The sequence below is a fragment of the Anastrepha obliqua genome, unplaced genomic scaffold (assembly GCF_027943255.1).
Source record: "Anastrepha obliqua isolate idAnaObli1 unplaced genomic scaffold, idAnaObli1_1.0 ptg000012l, whole genome shotgun sequence".
NCBI lineage: Eukaryota > Metazoa > Arthropoda > Insecta > Diptera > Tephritidae > Anastrepha > Anastrepha obliqua.
The window spans coordinates 4,862,719-4,884,362 of record NW_026562179.1 but is presented as its reverse complement, the minus strand read 5'-3'; the positions used below and the strand labels follow the sequence as shown (position 1 = coordinate 4,884,362).

The following is a 21,644-nucleotide window of genomic DNA, read 5'->3' as shown; positions in this document are numbered from 1 at the left end:
ATTCACAATCCAATTCGCCTTGGAAATAATTATTTTGGCTCTTGTGCCAAAAAAAACAAAACCAAAATAAATGTAACTTTTTGTTTTTGTACAACTGCTATCACCGTGTATAGATACGTCTTGAATTGGAGATTTTTATATACTGATGCATCGAGAGAGAATGAAAAATCGGTTAGTGTTTTCCACAAGGAATCCAGCATCAAGCGGCTTACTACCTCCGCAGACCTCTGTTTTTATTGCCGAGACAACAGTTGTTTTTGTTGTTGTAGCAGTACCTTTGCCCTGTCAGTGTAGCGTAGTCACCGGTCGTCTTGGTCTAGCTCATCTAACGGTAGGCCCAGGAAACTAGCTGCTTCGACGGATTGTGTCCAGAGGGAGAGGGGTGTTAGATGAGTGGATTTAATGGGGCATGGGAAAAGGTGGTTAGTGTCGTGCGGGGTGCTTTCACATCCTAGACATATGGTTAGTATGTCGGAGTCGATTTTGGATAAGTAGGGGTCGATTCTGCTACAGTATCCAGAACGTAATTGTGCGTTTACGCGGGAAAGTTGGAGCTCTTCGTCTGCGATTGGTGCTGGTAGGACTCCGATAACGGCATTCGGGGGTCGGGGGTCGGGAGCTTAAGAAGGCGGTGAGAGTCTCCCGATGAATGTCGTTTATGGCCTGTTTGTACACTGTCCAGTCCAGTAGCTGTCTATCTGTGTTGTGTAAGATCTCGTCCGCGTAGTTGAGGAAATGCCTCCTGATGTGCCTGGAAGGCGGCTCAGGCTCGAGCAGGTGGCTGCATGGGTGAGGCCGAGGCAACAGTCATCCTCCATGCATGCCAAAAATAAGCACCAAATTACATCAGTTTTAAAAGTGAATGACTCCAACTCAATAGTTTCAGAAATAAGGGACACTTTAACAACAAATCCACACATTATCAAGCTACTCTCGGTACCTAGCCATATTGGGATAACGGGCAGCCCTCTTACTCCAAAACTTAAAATCTATACTGGCAAAATTACACCAATAGATACAAAATAATAAACCTTGGTTGGTCGGCACCTAAGTTTCCCGTTAAGCTATCGACAAGGCAGATTTCGATCTCGGTCACACCCGCTTAAGACATAAGTATCTCTTCGACAAATCTCAGCCATCCACTTATCCCACCTATGATCTTACCATAATCCATATAATGAAAACTTGAATGTATTCGCTAAGAAGTAAGCAATAACGATTTAGAGCAAACACTTAAAAATGTATATACCACTTAGGGGACGTCCATAAATTACGTGAGGTGTTTTTTTTAATTTTCTGTACCTCCCTCCCCCCCTGGTGAGATATCGTGAGATTTTATTCAACCCCCTCCCCCATCCCCCAATCTCACGTGAGATTTTTCAAAATGTGGGTTTCTTATGTAAACGCGTTGGATTGTAAAGGTTGTAAAAAGAAAAAAAATGTGCTTCGTGCTTTTATTTATGACTAGTTAAGACTAGCAATCAATATTGCTGAGAGTTATAAGTGTAATAAAAATTTAACAATGGAAGACTTAAATCGTAACTACTCGAATATCTACTCTAATTCAGTCCATGGAGAATCATGCGCGGTTTCAAGAGAGACTATTATGACCAACATGTCCATATGATTTTCAGTAAAATCATCTGCTCCGTCAACTTCGTTCTGATCTAGCCACTCTAAGCCGTTGACGCTTGCGCACAGTAACTCATTAGCTCGTCTTGTGACAATCTGTGAGGGTCGCACTTTGCACAACATATGCGCTTGCTTAGCTGGTGCAATGTGAGCTGCTCGCCTGTGCTCTGCAGCTCTTGTGATAGATGCAAAGTAAATACCGCATGTACTGCAGCATCTTTTCTCTAAATTATCACGTATACTTGGGCAATAGAGATCATGAAGGCATTCAGCGGTTGAATGGATAGGCGTATTAGAAATGGAGCAAATGACTTTCCGTCGAGTTCTTTAAAGTCCGGAATTGTCAAGCGTCCATCAACCTGAGTGATAGGGTATAGAGGTGGCAGAAAACGGTGGTGAATAATCATATGCAGATCACTCCAGCGTGGGCTGCAACACTTCTGGTCATCGCATTTCACAACCTAAAAAAAAATTAAAAACAATTTCCCTTTGTAACACTTAATGAAAATTTGTTGACATTCGCGCTCGTTAAAAAACTAAAAAAAAAAAATAAAATAAGCACGCATAAAAATTTGATATGAATCAACTGTACTGTACCTGGAGTAAATATTGGCTTTCTCTAACGTGCTCAGTGTACCATTCTTCGGCTGGCAGGTCTGGAACGCTGGAAGTGTCATTATTCGGGCCTATATATTTAGCGACTACTTCGTGTCCGTCAATGCACACTGCAGACCATATTTCAGCCAAAATATCCCCTGCCTTTCTGAAATTATCCTTTTCCAGACTTTCGCCTAATATTCTGCCGCTGGAGTCAAGATGTGTCCCAAAAGAATCATGGGGAAGAACAACGCCTGTTAGCTCTCGACTGAGTGGAGCCATGCGTCTCTCTACTCTGTTGAATGCGCTCCTGCCAGGGGCATTAGTCACAATAAATACTGCGTCCAAATCATATTGTTTAAAATGCTCTATGGCGTGTGTGATCACTTTTCGGTATCGTGGCCTCTCGTCAGGCCCACCATCACTTGAAATTATAAGAACAGGTTTAACTTTGCCGTCTATATTCTTTATAAATTTGGAAAAAGAATCAATTGTTAAAAGAGTGTCCAAGTCTTGAGCGTCACTAGTTGCAGTTGACGAAGAGTGCTTGCCACTTCGTATTGCTATATAAGTTGGCCCACTATATGAAATTATAAAAAAAACAAGTATTTTCTTAAAAAAATATATTTAACCTACCTTTTGTAAGAATGCCAAAGTAGACCGAACTTTTCTCTCAGTGGATTCCCTGAGAAGCCGTTCAATCTCATGTTTAATGTGATGTATTAATTCTTCTTTCTTCGGGAATTTTTGCTTCGCAGTATACCATAATTGTATCACATCGTCCTGGCAGGACTTCTTCGTCGTATAGACGTATCTTTTGACGTATGCGTTATAAAAATCGTGATAATTCATTTTAAATTAGTAAAGGCACGAACTGAGTCGAGTAAAACATTAACAAGAATAAACAAAGAAGGTTGGAACCTGTCCGTGTGTCGCGGCCACTCAGCTCGTACGCTCTTGTTCATCGAGTCGCGCATTCGGCTGATAGTGGCGCGAAAACAAAGGACGGGCTACACTGTACCGTAAATTCAGATTAAATTAAGATATTTGGTGTGAAACAAATATGGTGGTTTGACAGTAGTAATGTATAACGTCGTTGAAATTAGTATTAACGTTGAATGAAATTATTTTCTTTCGAATGAATTAATGAATGATCTTAATCATACTACGATTACGCTTAAGATACAATCTGGATAATGGACCAAAATAGTATAATTTTTTTTTGTTTCAATCAGAAAAAAAATTGCGAGATATTTGCCGAGACCCCACTCTCTCCAACGTAAGATTAGATGAGATTTGAGTCGCCCCTTCCCCCCTTAAACATCTCACGTAATTTATGGACGCCCCCTTATTAGTGAATTTCTATATAAACTCAATAAAGGGTTTTTCAATAAGAGGTGGATATTTAAATAAAAAAAAATGCTATTTTTTAATATAATATAAATGATCGGATATTTATTTCATTATAAAGAGGAAGGTATGCCGTTAATACTGGAAAATAACATCAGACAAATGACCACCACGACCACGCTTACACAATTTCCTTTTCATGAAATTTTCCATAACCGAATTGCAAAGTGGCTGCTCTATGTCCTGGATAGTCTCACGAATTCCATCTTTAAGGTCTTGAATAGACTCTGGGCTGTTGGCGTAGACCTTCTGTTTCACAAGATCTCGGTGGCCAATTGTGATCACCTCTTCGAGAGATAGCATGGTGCGGAACTTTTCTCGTAAAAGATCAATGGTTTCGCTGCCTGTGTGGCGCGTAGCGCCGTCTTGTTGAAAATAAAAGTTGTCCAGATCAATAATGTCCAATTCCGGCCATAAAAAATCGTTAATCGTCTCTCGATAGCGCTATCCGTTCACCTGTAACACCTGTTATTGGAAAACCCTATATATATTTTGAAGTGTGATACTCCCTTATGTACTTTATATAAGTAGTTGATAAATATTATTCATTTTAGAAAGCCATCGCCTTGTAACTAGTGCTTAAATCACATTGATTAGGTTTAATTCATTCACCCGTACAATAAGAAAAATTAAAACAAAATCATAATCGAACAGTATACTACCATGACTTCTTGCTGACTCCACGATGCGACAAGTATGCTTAAGATGTTGTTGTTGTTCTGGCACCATTACTAAGACCATCCCAGATCGGAAACATTTTACTCTGTCACCAAGGTTATCTACCGCTTAGCTCAGTTTCGTTCCCACGACAGTCGGTTCTACGTAACCGGAACGACCCGGACTGGTAAACCAGCATAAGCGGACTAAATGGGTTGAGCACCTGAAGACCTGCAACCTCACCTCTGGGGTGAGTAAGCTCTGGTCCACCGTTAGGTCTCTGTCAAACCCGACGAAGCACAACGACAAGGTGGCTATCACCTTCAATGGTTGCACTTCGTCGGACCCGAAGAGATGTGCGAGCTATTTTAGCCGGCTTTTCATATTGCATCCTCCGGGCGACAGAACCAAGCGTCGTGCTACCAGAAGGCTGCACAAACTGACAAACAACAGTGCGCCACTTACTTTCTCCGGTGATGAGGTTCAGGGGGCCATCAACAATTCGAAATCATCGAAAGCCATTGGCCCTGACTGCTTAAACGCGCTGATGCTGAAGCATCTGGGACCCCTGGGAGTAGGATTTCTCACAAGGGTTTTCAATCTGTCCATGGCCACTCTCATCATCCCTGACAAGTGGAAAGCAGGGAGAGTGGTCCCACTACTGAAACCTGGGAAACCCGCCAACCAAGGGGAATCTTATCGGCCGATAACTCTCCTTTCCCCAGTAGTGAAGACACTTGAAGCCCTCCTACTCCCACTCTTCACGAAACACCTGGCTCCAGCCGAACATCAACTCGGCTTCCGACGAGTGCATAGCACCACCACTGCACTCACCGCCATAAACGCCCAGATAAACCGCGGGCTTAACCAAAACCGAACCTGCGAGAGGACTGTCTTAGTAGCGTTGGACCTGAAGAAGGCTTTCGACACAGTCAGCCATTCCACGCTACTAGATGATATTTATCAGTCGACACTCCCGCCAGGGCTGAAGAGGTGGTCCGCAAACTACCTGAGCGGTCGGAACTCGTCAGTGATTTTTCGAGATCAAACATCAAAGCAGAGGAAGATTAAGCAAGGCGTACCGCAGGGTGGTGTCCTTTCTCCCTTGCTGTTCAACTTCTACATCTCGAAGCTCCCCCAACCACCAGCGTTAGTTTCCCTGATCTCATACGCTGACGACTGCACGATAATGGCTTCGGGCAATGACATCAATGGCCTGTGTTCCAAAGTGAACAACTACCTCACCGACCTTTCTCGCTTTTTCACTGCGAGGAATCTCCAACTTTCCCCACCAAGTCCACGGCGACCCTATTCACCACCTGGACAAAGGAGGTCAAGCTGTCCCTTAAGGTAAAAGTCGATGACACACCAATTCCGACTGTGAATAACCCCAACATTTTGGGTGTAACCTTCGACAGCTTGCTCTCCTTCTCTGCGCATACAACCGCAATTGCCACTAAAGCCCAAAATCGCAACAAGGTCCTCAAATCGCTGGCCGGCAGCACTTGGGGCAAAGACAAAGAACTGTTGCTTTCGACATTTAAGGCAATTGGCCGGCCGGTTCTCAACTATGCTGCGCCTGTCTGGTCGCCTGGAACTAGTGATTCGCAGTGGACTAAGCTACAGACCTGTCAAAATACCGCCATTCGGACAGCGACCGGGTGCCTCCTGATGTCACCTATCCAACACCTTCATAACGAGGCACAAATGCTCCCAGTTGCGGAGCACAACAAATTGCTCAGCAAGCAGTTCCTGCTCGGATGTTACCGTAGGTCTCATCCCTGCAGGCACCTGCTTGAGCCCGAGCCGCCTCCCAGGCACGTCAGGAGACACCTCCTTGACTACGCTGGCGATATCCAGGACAAGACCGACCGTAACCTACTGGACCGGACAGTATTTAGACAGTCTATAAACGACATTCACCGGGAGACCGTTACCACCTTCTTGAACTCCCGTCCTGTGAATGCCGTAATCGGAGTCCAACCACCACCCACCGCAGATGAAGAGCTCCAGCTTCCCCGTGAGACCCGTGTAACACTGGCACAACTACGTTCTGGATACTGTAGCAGGTTAAACTCCTACATATCCAGAATCGACCCCGACATACCAAACACATGTCCGGCATGTGAAGGTACCCCGCACGACACTAACCACCTCTTCACATGCCCCCTCAAACCGACTCATCTAACCCCCCTCTCCCTTTGGACCCAACCTGTCGAAACAGCATGTTTCCTGGGCCTACCCTTAGATGAGCTAGACGAAGACGAACGATGATATGCCTACACTGACAGCGCTACCTATGCTGTTAACAACAAAAACAACCCGGATTTATATCAGGGGTGGCTTTCTGTAATTCGATATCGAACAAGAACGAGAGTCGAAGTATCGTTTTTGCTTTCTCTAACAAAAAATGTCGTAGCGTCACATCGAACGTTCGATAGATACAGCTCGACATCACTTTTGCTCTCGATTTCATTTTCTCAGCTGTTTATTTCTTCAAAATGTTAGTTAAAAATTAAATTTTTTTTTTAATTTTAAGTTTTATATAGTTGTTTGCATAGGTCTCAACAAACAAACGCTGCTCAGCTAAAAATAATGGTGGAATATATGGAGAAGCACGACACATTAGCTAAAAATAGCTTACAGAGTGCAGCTAATGGCCGTTCGAAAAGGAAAGAGTTATGGGATAAGCTGACGGAACTGTTAAACAGTAACGGACCTCCCATGAAGCCAACAAAAGCATGGCAGAAAGTTTGTATTAACACTTACCATTAATTTTAAACATTTTCATTTGTGGTAATACATTCTTGTAATACCCCTAGGTATGGACTGACTACAAATATAATGCAAAACGCAAGCTTACCCAGCGCATGAAAAGTATAACAAAAACGGGTGGTGGTCCATATGATGCGGTTTCATTGAACCATATGGAGGAACGAATAGTTGCCGCAGCCAAAATAGGCGAGCACATATCGGGAGTACCAGGCGCAAAATCATATGGTTGCCATACAGATGGACCCAGCTGTTCTACTGCGGCTCCTCAGGCAGACGATAATTTCGTTTGTGAATATTTGGCCCAAATCTCGAGCGCCGATAATACTTCTAGTGACGACGAAGGCTAAACATCAAGGAAGTCTGAGCCCCCAAAAATTAGTATACGCCAGGAAGGGGAAATCGACGAAGTACAACCTGCTAAAACAAAAAGATGTTCAGACCCCAAAATCCAAATCATTGAAAAAGAGATTGAAAAGCAAGAAAAATTTCAAAATGAAGTGCTGAGGCTTTTCGAAGAGAGCAATGAAATCGCAAAGAGGAAACTGCAACTAAAGGAGACACAAATTGCAACTGAACTGCAATATAAAAAAATGAAGATTCAAGTCTTAGAGCTAGACTTGGAAAAACTGAAATGTGAAATCGCATTGCTAAAACGTAAAATGAATAATTAATGAGTTACTTTATGTATGTGATAACTTTAAGCTTAGTTTTTTACCTTTTATAAAAAGAAAGACTGATACCTGAGAAATGAAGTACAATTTTTTGTTATACTTAAGAAATTTTATTTAATTTATCAAATGATAAAATGAAGTACAATTTTTAGTTTTACTTAAGAAATTATATTTAATTTACCAGTAATAAAATGAAATATTTACATTGCTGATTGAGAAAGATGGTCTCTTATTCTACTTCTTATCCTCTCTGATAATCGATTGTTTATGTCCAATGGTGTACATTCTAACAGTCCTTCTTGTCTTTGAGTTAGATTTTCGTTGCTGAATTGATATGGAATATTCCTATCGATGCATACATTGTGAAGAGCGGCGCACACGTTTGCAATTTTTGCAACCAATGTTGGGTTGTACCTTGGCTTTCTATCATCCGATAATATTCTCCAGCGGCCTAAAGTGAACAATGCAATTAATGTTAGTGTATTTATATTGGATTCAATGAATGCAGGAACCTTTGTATACGCCAATGCTTCTTTCGACAATGCTTCTAGCCTTACTGTGAATGTCGTTGAAAATACATTTGCCTACGTCGGTCTCATTTTCGCGTAATCGATACGGGGTCATAAGCCATGGCTCAAGAATCCCCTAAAAATATACATATTTATTCCCGTATCTTAATTTTTTCCTATTTAATCACTCACCTAATAGCCACGAACTTGTATCTCCATTATTATAGCGCCGCTCCATCACCTTCCTCTCATTGGAGGCTTTCCAAACAAAGGAATCGTGCGCAGCTCCTCCGTACTGTGGGCATATAGCTTTTATTCTTAATTTATGGTCACATATCTGCAATAAAAAATGTAGAGTACGATAACTCCAAGAAAAAAGGATTAAGAGCTAGTGTAAGTATATATTTACAATCATCGCGTTTATGCTATGCTTTCCTTTCCTGTTGAAGTATATATGCTCGTTCTCAATAGGCCTCAACAGCATTAAATGAGTACCATCTACGGCACCAACAACTGCAATGAATTAAAATAGTACAAAATTTAAATTTCGTTAATATTACACTACTTACTTCCCGGAAAGTTATATTTTTCATGGAACCACTCTTTGCACGGCTGGAAGCTTTTTTCGAAAGATATCCATTGGTTGCATAGAGTTTCTTCCATCGACGATAATGTGCTGCGAAAAATCTTCGACAGAGTACTATGCCCCATTGCTGCTGTGTGTGCGCCACCAGTTTGCCACTGGTAACCGCCACCTGCTAATATCTCCAGCGTTGCAGCTAGCCTCAAAATTGGAGGTATATATGTACTCCTAAGTCCTTCTCTAAGGTTTATTTCACAAAGGACGTACATAAAAACCTCCTTGGTCAGTCGGTATTTTGTTTGGAAGCTGTGCAAAAGAAATACTTTGATATTTACTTTATGAAATTTGTATTCATCTTACTATAAATCGGGCAATTCCATTGGATTCGACGCATCGCGTATTCGTGCACTTTTTGACAACTATAAACCACTTTCCAAACACTTCCGAAAATATGAAAACGATAGTACAAGTATCGAAATACGGGAACCAAAATGGGATCGTCGCGCATTCGATATCGAATTAAAGTGTCGAGCAAACGAGTGTCGACTATCGAATTACAGAAAGCCACCCCAGGCCAAGGACTGTCCCTTCAGCAGCATTCCCCGTATATGCATTAGGCTGCTACAACAACAACCGATTATCGCAGTGTTCCCACGACAGTCGGTTCTCCGTAACCTGAACGACCAGGGGTGGCTTTCTGTAATTCGATAGTCGACACTCGTTTGCTCGACACTTTAATTCGATATCGAATGCGCGACGATCCCATTTTGGTTCCCGTATTTCGATACTTGTACTATCGTTTTCATATTTTCGGAAGTGTTTGGAAAGTGGTTTATAGTTGTCAAAAAGTGCACGAAAGCAATAAAAATTAAAAGTAAATATGTACAATTGGCGCTATTTTTTAATATTGGAAGATTTTAATGAAGAAAACTCTTCAATAAATAGAAGGAGAATACGCGATGCGTCGAATCCAATGGAATTGCCCGATTTATAGTAAGATGAATACAAATTTCATAAAGTAAATATCAAAGTATTTCTTTTGCACAGCTTCCAAACAAAATACCGACTGACCAAGGAGGTTTTTATGTACGTCCTTTGTGAAATAAACCTTAGAGAAGGACTTAGGAGTACATATATACCTCCAATTTTGAGGCTAGCTGCAACGCTGGAGATATTAGCAGGTGGCGGTTACCAGTGGCAAACTGGTGGCGCACACACAGCAGCAATGGGGCATAGTACTCTGTCGAAGATATTTCGCAGCACATTATCGTCGATGGAAGAAACTCTATGCAACCAATGGATATCTTTCGAAAAAAGCTTCCAGCCGTGCAAAGAGTGGTTCCATGAAAAATATAACTTTCCGGGAAGTAAGTAGTGTAATATTAACGAAATTTAAATTTTGTACTATTTTAATTCATTGCAGTTGTTGGTGCCGTAGATGGTACTCATTTAATGCTGTTGAGGCCTATTGAGAACGAGCATATATACTTCAACAGGAAAGGAAAGCATAGCATAAACGCGATGATTGTAAATATATACTTACACTAGCTCTTAATCCTTTTTTCTTGGAGTTATCGTACTCTACATTTTTTATTGCAGATATGTGACCATAAATTAAGAATAAAAGCTATATGCCCACAGTACGGAGGAGCTGCGCACGATTCCTTTGTTTGGAAAGCCTCCAATGAGAGGAAGGTGATGGAGCGGCGCTATAATAATGGAGATACAAGTTCGTGGCTATTAGGTGAGTGATTAAATAGGAAAAAATTAAGATACGGGAATAAATATGTATATTTTTAGGGGATTCTTGAGCCATGGCTTATGACCCCGTATCGATTACGCGAAAATGAGACCGACGTAGGCAAATGTATTTTCAACGACATTCACAGTAAGGCTAGAAGCATTGTCGAAAGAAGCATTGGCGTATACAAAGGTTCCTGCATTCATTGAATCCAATATAAATACACTAACATTAATTGCATTGTTCACTTTAGGCCGCTGGAGAATATTATCGGATGATAGAAAGCCAAGGTACAACCCAACATTGGTTGCAAAAATTGCAAACGTGTGCGCCGCTCTTCACAATGTATGCATCGATAGGAATATTCCATATCAATTCAGCATCGAAAATCTAACTCAAAGACAAGAAGGACTGTTAGAATGTACACCATTGGACATAAACAATCGATTATCAGAGAGGATAAGAAGTAGAATAAGAGACCATCTTTCTCAATCAGCAATGTAAATATTTCATTTTATTACTGGTAAATTAAATATAATTTCTTAAGTAAAACTAAAAATTGTACTTCATTTTATCATTTGATAAATTAAATAAAATTTCTTAAGTATAACAAAAAATTGTACTTCATTTCTCAGGTATCAGTCTTTCTTTTTATAAAAGGTAAAAAACTAAGCTTAAAGTTATCACATACATAAAGTAACTCATTAATTATTCATTTTACGTTTTAGCAATGCGATTTCACATTTCAGTTTTTCCAAGTCTAGCTCTAAGACTTGAATCTTCATTTTTTTATATTGCAGTTCAGTTGCAATTTGTGTCTCCTTTAGTTGCAGTTTCCTCTTTGCGATTTCATTGCTCTCTTCGAAAAGCCTCAGCACTTCATTTTGAAATTTTTCTTGCTTTTCAATCTCTTTTTCAATGATTTGGATTTTGGGGTCTGAACATCTTTTTGTTTTAGCAGGTTGTACTTCGTCGATTTCCCCTTCCTGGCGTATACTAATTTTTGGGGGCTCAGACTTCCTTGATGTTTAGCCCTCGTCGTCACTAGAAGTATTATCGGCGCTCGAGATTTGGGCCAAATATTCACAAACGAAATTATCGTCTGCCTGAGGAGCCGCAGTAGAACAGCTGGGTCCATCTGTATGGCAACCATATGATGTTGCGCCTGGTACTCCCGATATGTGCTCGCCTATTTTGGCTGCGGCAACTATTCGTTCCTCCATATGGTTCAATGAAACCGCATCATATGGACCACCACCCGTTTTTGTTATACTTTTCATGCGCTGGGTAAGCTTGCGTTTTGCATTATATTTGTAGTCAGTCCATACCTAGGGGTATTACAAGAATGTATTACCACAAATGAAAATGTTTAAAAGTAATGGTAAGTGTTAATACAAACTTTCTGCCATGCTTTTGTTGGCTTCATGGGAGGTCCGTTACTGTTTAACAGTTCCGTCAGCTTATCCCATAACTCTTTCCTTTTCGAACGGCCATTAGCTGCACTCTGTAAGCTATTTTTAGCTAATGTGTCGTGCTTCTCCATATATTCCACCATTATTTTTAGTTGAGCAGCGTTTGTTTGTTGAGACCTATGCAAACAACTATATAAAACTTAAAATTAAAAAAAAAATTTTAATTTTTAACTTACATTTTGAAGAAATAACCAGCTGAGAAAATGAAAACGAGAGCAAAAGTGATGTCGAGCTGTATCTATCGAACGTTCGATGTGACGCTACGACATTTTTTGTTAGAGAAAGCAAAAACGATACTTCGACTCTCGTTCTTGCTCAATATCGAATTACAGAAAGCCACCCCAGGTAAAAGGGGTTTAAATATATTAAAGTAGGCGTGAACAAACATATTAACATTGTTATCCATTTATATTTTTCCTATTATTATATATTTATTAATTTTGTAAGATGCTGAACACTATTATCAAACGTTATAATTAGTGAGCATTTAACATTCTTTATTACATGTGCATCTTTATACCCTAAATGAAATACAAATATTTCGATTTTAGGCAGCTTCTTTAGCTAAACGTTCAGCCTTATGAACAACTTCTTCAATTGGACCAACCATATAGAATGCAACTTCAGGAAGATGATCATATTCTCCCGCCAAAATCTGATTGAATCCCTTAATAGTTTCCTCCAATGGAACCAATTTTCCAGCGTGACCCGTAAACACTTCAGCGACCTGGAATGGCTGTGACAAGAAGCGTTGAATCTTTCGAGCGCGTGCAACAGTAAGTTTGTCCTCTTCGGACAACTCATCCATTCCCAGAATGGCAATGATATCTTGCAGCGACTTGTAGTCTTGCAATATTTTCTGAACGCCACGTGCTACGTTGTAATGTTCTTGACCAATGATGTTGGGATCCATGATACGGGAAGTAGAATCCAAAGGATCCACAGCTGGATAAATTCCTAGTTCTGCGATGGCACGCGATAGCACTGTTGTGGCGTCCAAGTGAGCAAATGTTGTTGCAGGAGCAGGATCAGTTAAATCATCAGCTGGCACATAAATAGCCTGTACAGAGGTGATTGAACCTTTTTTTGTGGTAGTAATACGCTCTTGCATAGAACCCATATCAGTAGCTAGAGTTGGTTGATAACCCACAGCAGAAGGGATACGGCCTAACAAAGCAGATACCTCAGAACCTGCTTGAGTGAATCGGAAAATATTATCGATGAAAAGCAATACATCTTGGCCTTCTTGATCACGGAAATATTCAGCAACAGTTAACCCAGTCAACGCAACACGAGCACGAGCACCTGGGGGCTCGTTCATTTGACCATATACCAAAGCGACCTTTGAGGTTTTATCCTTTAGAGATATTACACCAGACTCAATCATTTCATTATATAAGTCATTGCCTTCGCGCGTGCGCTCCCCAACACCAGCGAACACTGAATAGCCACCATGAGCCTTAGCTACATTATTAATCAGTTCCATGATTAATACAGTCTTGCCGACACCAGCGCCACCAAACAAGCCAATCTTACCACCCTTAGCATAGGGAGCTAGCAAGTCGACAACTTTGATTCCCGTCACCAAAATTTCTTGCTCTACCGACATGTCAACGAATTCTGGAGCCTCTGCATGTATTGGGGCTGTCTTATTCGTTGGAATGGGACCGCGCTCATCAATAGGCTCACCTGTCAAACAATTTAAATTATTTTATGCCCTTTGAAACGTGTGGTACAAATTTAATTTACCGATAACATTAATAATGCGACCCAAAGTCTCTGCGCCCACAGGAATACGAATCGGGTATCCAGTATCCAAAACATTTTGTCCACGGACCAAACCCTCTGTACCATCCATAGCAATAGTACGCACAGTATTTTCACCCAAATGCTGGGCAACTTCCAATACAAGACGAGGGGCCCTGTTTTCCACTTCCAGAGCGTTTAAAATTGGTGGCAAGTCGTCGTCGAATTGCACATCAACGACAGCACCAATAACAGCAACAATCTGTTTGTTATGTAACAAATAATTAATAAATACTTATTCAACATCATATATAGTATATACTTTGCCATTAACACCAGCAGCGGCTTGGCTTGCTGCTTTTGCAGCAACTCCCCGTGCTAAAATCAAATCAATATTTATTTCAATTAATATTTACTTTTTACCAAAGAACTCGATAAATGTATGCATTCATAGATTTTTGAATGTAGTATTCACTTAAAAAAATGCAACATCTAATTATTTTTATGAATATCACGCGTATAAATTTTCCGTACATTACGTAATATGCTCGAGTCTTTTTATTGCTGGTTGAGAAACTTCCATTACTTTTGTTATATAATCTTAAGGTCTCATTTAATAAATTACTACTTTGTAAATAAACTACGGACAGAACTTACATAAAAACGACCAGACATTTTTGTCCAATTTAGCAGCGCTCCTTATACCGATCATTTTCCTAACCCAGCACGCTCTTCCAAGAAGATGATACACAAATGCACCGAATATAAAAAATTATACAAGCAAGTACTGAATTCACCAAGCGAGGAAGTTTGTCAAAGACTCTATGGATACTTCTGTTCTATTACAATAACATTTTTAGTAATAGATTAAACACATATTTTACACCCTTTAATGTGTGGAACACATTCTGGATCAAGTACGACAATTTTATTAGTTCATGGTCAAACACAATGGCCCCTATTATGAGGTACATTCGATCTTCGATATTCCCTGGTTGTCGAAGATCGAAAATCGAATGCCAATTTGGTATTATGAGCGGTGCAACCCTATCGAAATTTTCGTTGTTTACCGAATTTAGAGTCGAATGCAATTTTGCTTTCGATCTTGTAGCGTATTGTGGGAAAACTTGTTAAAGTGTAAGTTGTTTGCGATTATTTATGGTTTTATAGTAACCAAATAATAAATATATACTAATTTTGTTAATTTTATGCAGGTCGAAAGTCGTGAGTACCAAACAACAATTAGAAAGGCGAATCCACAATTCGCAAAAGGGATTTGCACCAAAGTTCAAGCAGCAAAAAAATGGGAGGAATTTACAACGGAGCTGAATTGCTTGGGATCACCAGTGAGAACGGCAGCAAAATGGATTAAGCTTAATAATGGTTTTTTTTTGTGATGTTTATAGAAATACATTTTTATTTTCCCTTGGTAGGTATTCGAATGACGAATAATTGAATAAAGAAAATTTATAACAAAAATAAAACAGAAACTGTGGCGTAAAGGTTTCTATTTAATACTTTTTAAATTTTTCTATAATATTCTCAAAATTTCATTTCTTATGTTTTCTACTTCTCCGTTATTTGACTCCACTTCAATATCTTCAGCATCATCGTACACAGTGGGTTGAGCAAGTCCTAGCATACCTTCATTACCAATACTCAATTGGTACGATCCCTGAGCACAAAATCGCAGAACTGTGGCTAGCTTTAACATATTTGGAATGGATTTGGCTCGGGTGCACTGCTGCAACTGGATTTCTGTACTGGACAGTAGGTTCATAAACGCCTCTTTAGATAATCTAAAGTTCTATAAAAATCTGTAAGGAAATTTCTGTAATATTAAGTACGTCAACACATTTTGAAAATTCTAAACTTAGTGAAAGCCATTTCTAGGGGGTTGGATGCGCCCCTCAACTGTTTACTACTTCTAGCTAGTTCCACTAATCTTTCATCGTCCGATGAATCGTGGAACCACAACTCCGTTGTACTCATTTTCACAAAAAATACTTTTTTTAACTTTTAAAAATGTTGTTAGCAAAGAATTTCAACACAATCGGTTGTTCTTTTATTTTGATTTGCTGTATCAGCTGAGAAAAAATTATCTATTGTACATGCGTCGAGCGTTCGAAATTCACAATAGTCCTATTCTTCAACGAATGAGCACCATAATACCAAATGAAAATTCGTTCGATCAGCACTTTGGACTACAGTCGAAGATCGAATGTTGCTCATAATAAGGGCCAAGGTGGATTTATTAAGGTGACAGCATTCACCCAGCTGAATTTTTCGCCGTAGGTATGGCTTACGTCAAAATGATATGCTTTGTTTGTATGTAATGGTATGTTTACATTCGTATGTTTACATTTGATTACTGATTTTGACGTGATGCTTGCACCAAACGCAACAACAATACATGTAGGGTTTTACTTATATGTGTTTGCTGTCACCTGTAATAAATTCGCCTTGATAAGGGCCAATATTTTTGTTATGCACCACCATGTGATCAGTGTTGCCAGAACCAATCGCAGCAGCGTACTAAAGCGATGATCAAAAAAGTAATAGATTGCTGTACTCCGTAATAGGGTGTACTCTAGCGGAGAAAGTTGAAATTTTTACATGCGCAATAAGTGGCGGCTCATAGAGTTCTATCAGGCGCTTAGGTTTAAATACGTATTCGTTATTCACAGTTAAACTTAATCAAAATATGTAATGAAAACAAAACAAATTATTTAGAGCGAATTTTTAGAGTATTATATATTTTTTAATAACCGTTGAACATACATAAATATATGTATAAATAAATATATATATATATATGTATATATATTTTATATATTATTTTGAGATCGAATTTTTTGATTAGATAGTTGTCCTACGTTAGTAAGTTATTCGTAAAGTGGCTTTCTTTTAAGCAATGAAGCTCTTGGTTTCCATGAATAACAATTACCATAATGTGTCTCATCGTGCAAAAGTGGTTTCGCATGCATTATACTATCAATTGTTTTTATTTGTAGTCTATTTCTTTGTTTCGTTTTTAACAATGTTAATTGAGAAAATATTCGTTCGGCGGCTGCAGAAGAGTGCGGTAAAGATATAAGAGCATTCACTAAAACAGAAAGATTCGGAAAAAGTGTCTGATCCATGAAGTTTTTACAAACAATAACTTTTGTCCAAAAGTCAACGAAGTTATCATTCGTCCACTGTTTGCATTCAGTCGTATCAGGCAATAGACGCCATTCAGCGTCTAATTTCTCGACATCATCGACTAAATGAGGATATAATTTCATGCTATCAACAGCTATGCTTTGTATTTCACCGCTCAAAGCCTTTTTAGGATCGAAGTAACTAACAAATGTCAACGTTGGATCAGAGAAATCAATACGCAGTCTAATTTGCGAGGCTTATTCAACGTAAAAATTCAAAGCATTAATACGAAATTTGTGAACTTCTTGTTTATCCAAGTCAACGGTTGTTAGTAGGACTTATGTTTTGACGCCAAAATACATTTTATTTAATTCAAATTCTCGGGATGATTCTCAGATTTTTCATGCCGCTGTAAGTGTGTGATTCCATTGTGAAGAGATTTACTGCATGCCTTTGAAAACGCTCCACCATTCCGTTCCTCCAGCCAAAGAAATTTTTTTTTCCATTCATCTTTGAACTTTTGTTTGTAGCTTTTTGTTTTTGGTTTGTTATTATTTTCTTTGTCATCGAAAACCTCAGTAAATATCACTTCTTCATTTGCACGATCTTCACACGCCGACATAGTTTCCGCATCACTTGTTCTTAGTATTTTAGCCTCTATGTCATTATGCACACTTTGAGTATCGTCTAATTTTCGTTTAATAATAAATCTGCAAGATAAAATACGGGTTCCTTCTTATACATACATGTAGATATTCTTTTATATTAAATTCTTGTTCATGGTCCGTTGAAAAAATAATCCGCAATTATTTCACGTGAGAAAATGTTCAGAAACACTCACCTTTCCATACTGATGTATCAACAGGATTTAATTGACTAAAACGAAAACAAAACACTCACTATCACACTGACATGCTCATCACAGTGACAATTCTCGAACTGAATAAACTTCTAACAAAGCAGTAAAGCTCATTCAGAAAGGCAGAGTCAAATAAACGTCATAACACAGTCAGTAACACAGGATATCACTAATTAACATATATTCTTCCAACATTAGCGGGTTTAATATTTTAAGCCTTTAGGCCAATGCGCACGTTGCAAGTTGCAACGTGTTGTATCGTGTTGTTATACTTATTCAAAATTGACGATGTGCAGTAGCGGAGAAATTATTGTCAAAAGGGCGAATGAAACAAAAATATCTCCATACATATGTCCTTTTAGTATACATCATGTTTACTCTTATGGCTGCTGCTCGCCCTCTCTCGTTAACAATGGGACTTACATAAGCAGCGATGGATAAAGAAGGTTTCCCAATACGTCTTTTATAAAACATTTTTTTCAAAATTTGGCTGAAATTGTAATTTAAAACATGAACAATTTTTTCCTGTTTCCTCTTAGAATTGGAAATTGTAATAGATTTCATATGAAGTGTGATATCATAATAAACTGAGAACAAATGTAATAGATCTATTACAATTGTAATAGACTGGCAACACTGCATGTAATACCAATTAACAAATTAACCAGTTGCTCCTGTCGCATCACACAAAAGTTTTGTTTCACTATTCTAGTAAAATTTTCCTGACTATTTCTGACTAAATGCTGGAACAGACTTATAATACGTACACATATAAGTAGATGATCCACTTTTTCGTGCTTAACTCCTAATCCATAATTAAATAGCGAGATTTCCCATACAAAATTTCTCTCTCAAAATCTGAGATTTTAAAATAATCCTAGATAATAACCATACTCTTTGACATACAACCCTGCGTTTCCACGACAGTCGGTTCTATGTTACAGAAACGACTCGGATTTATATCCTGCCAAGGACTGTCACTACAGCAGCATTCCTCATATGTAAATATAGGGAATGTTTACGCTGCTACAACAACAACAACATACAACCCTGTGTTCAGTGCCAGATTTACACAAAATGCCGCCCTGTGCACCATGTGCGTTTTTGTATTGTAGCATAGAAAATCGTCGACTACACAATAAACAGGTGTAACAAAACAAATTTTGGGTAGTTTTATCCATCAATCAACAGATTATAGACTAATATTTGATATATTTCTATTTTTATTGTTGAGTAAAATTTTTATTGTTTAATTATAAATTAAGTGTTAAGAAAATGTAATAAATAGCATAAAATATAGTAGTAAATCTTAATAAATAGAATCCAATTGAACCTATAGAACAGCATATTACTTAAACATATTCTCAATCTTTATTAGATGAGCAAAAAAAAGGAATGATTGCTTTTGTGAGATCAAGTTTTTACGCATCACCTTAAATCCGAACACGTCTGACTTTTCGTACTGCAAACTGGTGTATTAAATTGTCACAATTCAAGCGCAAGTAAATCAGACTCAATGCACAGTAGAGCCAGACTATTCGGTTTCCAGACATTGTTGAACGCAAATGATTTTTTACTCTATCCAGACATGAAAATGAACATTCAGCTGCAGTTTCTTGACGCTAATGTGTTATGTATTCGATATACTATCTCCATATTTGGAAACTCAGTGTATAACTCGGTCGTCCGCAAATGTTTCAGAAGGTCAGATGGCGAGTTACGTTCTATTTTTCGTTCAGAACAGTACGCGTGAGAATGAATCATTTCGTCAGTGAATGAAATCTCAAGGTCTGAAGTATAAGCTTTTCTCAAATATTCCGATCTTTCACGAACCTCTTTGAAATTCAAACCTCCAAAATCAGTAATCACTGAAAATTTCTCGTATATCTTATCATATGCTTGACTTCTCTTTCTCAATGCTGAATCAACGTTGCTAGTATGATATTGAAGGTATTTACTCGAAAATTATCCCTTCCTGTCAACTGAGCTTCCCCATCTCTTGATTCGTCAGCTTGTAACTTTCTTCTTCTTTTTCTCGAAACAGTCGTTTGGTATTCTTGACTCTCTGACATGTTCAACGCTTCTTTTTCATAAACTTCAAATTGCATTCGTGTATCTGCTACTACTTTTATCAATCCACGATAGTCATTAATTACATCAGTAATGTTGATTTCAACTTTCTGTAATCTTTTACTAACAGCGTGGAATCGCGATAGTAAGAAATGCCAAAGAATGTGCATGAATGTTATCTCAAGTCTCTCTAGTTGAATCCTCAGTCCTCTAGCTTCTTGTCTCGTTATAGCATTCTCAGTTACATCTTCCTCGAATAAGATCAGAGTTTCAATGATTTTTCCATAGTCTTCATAGAGTATTTTTACCGCATCCTGACGAGCCGACCATCTTGTTGCTGACAAAGATTTCAATACAATTTTTTTTACACATTGGGCTTGTAGAATCGTCACTGTATTAAAAAAAGAAGCGGCTTCTGTGCAACTTTCGACTGCGTAAACTCCAACTAAATTCAGCGAATGGGCTGCACAAGGAGCGTGTTCTGCTGGGTCGTAGATTTCTTTAACTCTTGCTTGTAAGCCCGAATAAATGCTAGAAAGGTTGTTTACGTTATCGTACGACTGACTTCTACAGTCTGCTATATCAAGGTCCAAAAATTCTAAAGCATATGTTACGGCTATTAACAAATCTTCAGCTTTGTGTCCAGTGTTGACAATAAACATTAGAAACCTTTCTACAGGTGTTCCATCTTTTTGTACATATCTGAGGAAAAATGTCAGTTGATTAACGTGTCATATATCCGGCGGTGAGTCTACAATTACACCAAAATACTTGGCTGTTTTGGCTTCTTCAACTATAATAGATAGTACTTCACAAGGCATATCTATACAAGGTAGTATCATTAGAAGAGCTAATTAATTCGCCTTGAGCGAATTGGCATTTCTGTCAAAAATTTGTGCCAAGGCGAATTTGCTTTGTTTACATATTTCTTTGTTTCTACATTGTTACTCAAAGTATGTGTAGCAGTTATATTGAAACACAAAAAATAAAGATTATCCGTACATAATATCATAGTATTATTGCATTGTTGAATGCAAATATGGTGAAATGTGTATTGTGCGCAAAACGATGGTAAGCAAAATGGGTTCTTTTTTCCTTTCCTTTCTTTTTGTCTTATGTGTTTCAATTTATGTTTCAGATCTCGGTATGGTAGACGCTTATGCTGCAGAAGGCGATGTGCTTGTTTTCCTATACTAAAATATGAACAGCAGGCTGAGCCTCTTGTCCAGTGAAGGTTATGGATTTCATTAGTCCCAATACGTTTGAATAAAACGCAAGTCCTTTGGTGTGTAGTGACTTCGATTGGGGGTTACATTACAAATGAATCAACCGAATGAAGATGAACAATTTAAATGTCAATTTAAAACACTAATAATGGCTGGTTGCTTATTTGCGGTAAATGGACACTGTTTCAAATAGATTGGTGCTTACGATGACGGTATGGATATATTTGGTGGTAAAAATATTGAATATCTTTTCGCAATGTTATGGCACTAAAGAATATATCCGCATTTGCGAGTAGGACACATTTTCTGCGAAAGACGGCCCCATTCAGTGCTCGATTGTAAGGATAGCATGAAGCGCAAATCATTACCTCCAAAATCCAAATAGTTATTAGTTTGAAATAAACTAATTTTTTATATGCGAACAAATCCACTTTTAATTCGTAAATTAGCAAACAGTTTTCCCCTGCATGTAAACCAATTTATATATTATACATACATATGTGTTCTCCTCATACCCACGTGTCTATTTGGTACATATATATATATGTATGT

At 38.6% G+C, this 21,644-nt stretch overlaps 7 protein-coding genes across 8 annotated transcripts; 2 read left to right on the top strand and 5 right to left on the bottom strand.

Moving 5' to 3' along the window:
• Nucleotides 1–1,440: 1,440 nt before the first annotated feature.
• On the bottom strand, nt 1,441–4,453 carry LOC129251332 (uncharacterized). 2 transcript variants are annotated; one of them, XM_054890696.1, is made up of 3 exons: nt 4,302–4,453; nt 2,230–2,483; nt 1,441–2,093 (listed from the first exon to the last, which is right to left on the bottom strand). In XM_054890696.1, the coding sequence occupies exons 1-3, from the start codon at nt 4,378–4,380 to the stop codon at nt 1,857–1,859; spliced, it is 570 nt and encodes a 189-aa protein (XP_054746671.1). In that variant the 5' UTR covers nt 4,381–4,453; the 3' UTR covers nt 1,441–1,856. The 2 variants fall into 2 exon arrangements, with proteins under 2 accessions (XP_054746671.1, XP_054746672.1); XM_054890697.1 differs by lacking the exon at nt 4,302–4,453 and having other exon boundaries at nt 2,230–2,542.
• Nucleotides 4,454–6,678: 2,225 nt separating this feature from the next.
• On the top strand, nt 6,679–7,818 carry LOC129251335 (uncharacterized). The gene is made up of 3 exons (XM_054890699.1): nt 6,679–6,799; nt 6,858–7,047; nt 7,119–7,818. Coding segments are annotated over exons 1-3 (492 nt in total). The 5' UTR covers nt 6,679–6,797; the 3' UTR covers nt 7,419–7,818.
• Nucleotides 7,819–7,932: 114 nt separating this feature from the next.
• Nucleotides 7,933–8,375, bottom strand: LOC129251386 (uncharacterized). The gene is made up of 2 exons (XM_054890784.1): nt 8,255–8,375; nt 7,933–8,193 (listed from the first exon to the last, which is right to left on the bottom strand). The coding sequence occupies exons 1-2, from the start codon at nt 8,364–8,366 to the stop codon at nt 7,943–7,945; spliced, it is 363 nt and encodes a 120-aa protein (XP_054746759.1). The 5' UTR covers nt 8,367–8,375; the 3' UTR covers nt 7,933–7,942.
• A 60-nt stretch (nt 8,376–8,435) lies between these two features.
• On the bottom strand, nt 8,436–8,962 carry LOC129251324 (putative nuclease HARBI1). Its single transcript, XM_054890690.1, has 3 exons — nt 8,821–8,962; nt 8,661–8,764; nt 8,436–8,588 (listed from the first exon to the last, which is right to left on the bottom strand). The coding sequence occupies exons 1-3, from the start codon at nt 8,960–8,962 to the stop codon at nt 8,436–8,438; spliced, it is 399 nt and encodes a 132-aa protein (XP_054746665.1).
• A 561-nt stretch (nt 8,963–9,523) lies between these two features.
• Nucleotides 9,524–10,586, top strand: LOC129251323 (putative nuclease HARBI1). The gene is made up of 4 exons (XM_054890689.1): nt 9,524–9,827; nt 9,882–10,201; nt 10,258–10,361; nt 10,434–10,586. Exons 1-4 carry the CDS (start codon nt 9,715–9,717, stop codon nt 10,584–10,586), a joined length of 690 nt encoding a protein of 229 aa, XP_054746664.1. The 5' UTR covers nt 9,524–9,714.
• A 618-nt stretch (nt 10,587–11,204) lies between these two features.
• On the bottom strand, nt 11,205–12,306 carry LOC129251262 (uncharacterized). Its single transcript, XM_054890624.1, has 2 exons — nt 11,975–12,306; nt 11,205–11,903 (listed from the first exon to the last, which is right to left on the bottom strand). The coding sequence occupies exons 1-2, from the start codon at nt 12,128–12,130 to the stop codon at nt 11,604–11,606; spliced, it is 456 nt and encodes a 151-aa protein (XP_054746599.1). The 5' UTR covers nt 12,131–12,306; the 3' UTR covers nt 11,205–11,603.
• A 130-nt stretch (nt 12,307–12,436) lies between these two features.
• LOC129251261 (ATP synthase subunit beta, mitochondrial-like) lies at nt 12,437–14,616 on the bottom strand. The gene is made up of 4 exons (XM_054890623.1): nt 14,451–14,616; nt 14,116–14,171; nt 13,797–14,055; nt 12,437–13,736 (listed from the first exon to the last, which is right to left on the bottom strand). Exons 1-4 carry the CDS (start codon nt 14,503–14,505, stop codon nt 12,595–12,597), a joined length of 1,512 nt encoding a protein of 503 aa, XP_054746598.1. The 5' UTR covers nt 14,506–14,616; the 3' UTR covers nt 12,437–12,594.
• Between the last annotated feature and the right edge of the window lie 7,028 nt (nt 14,617–21,644).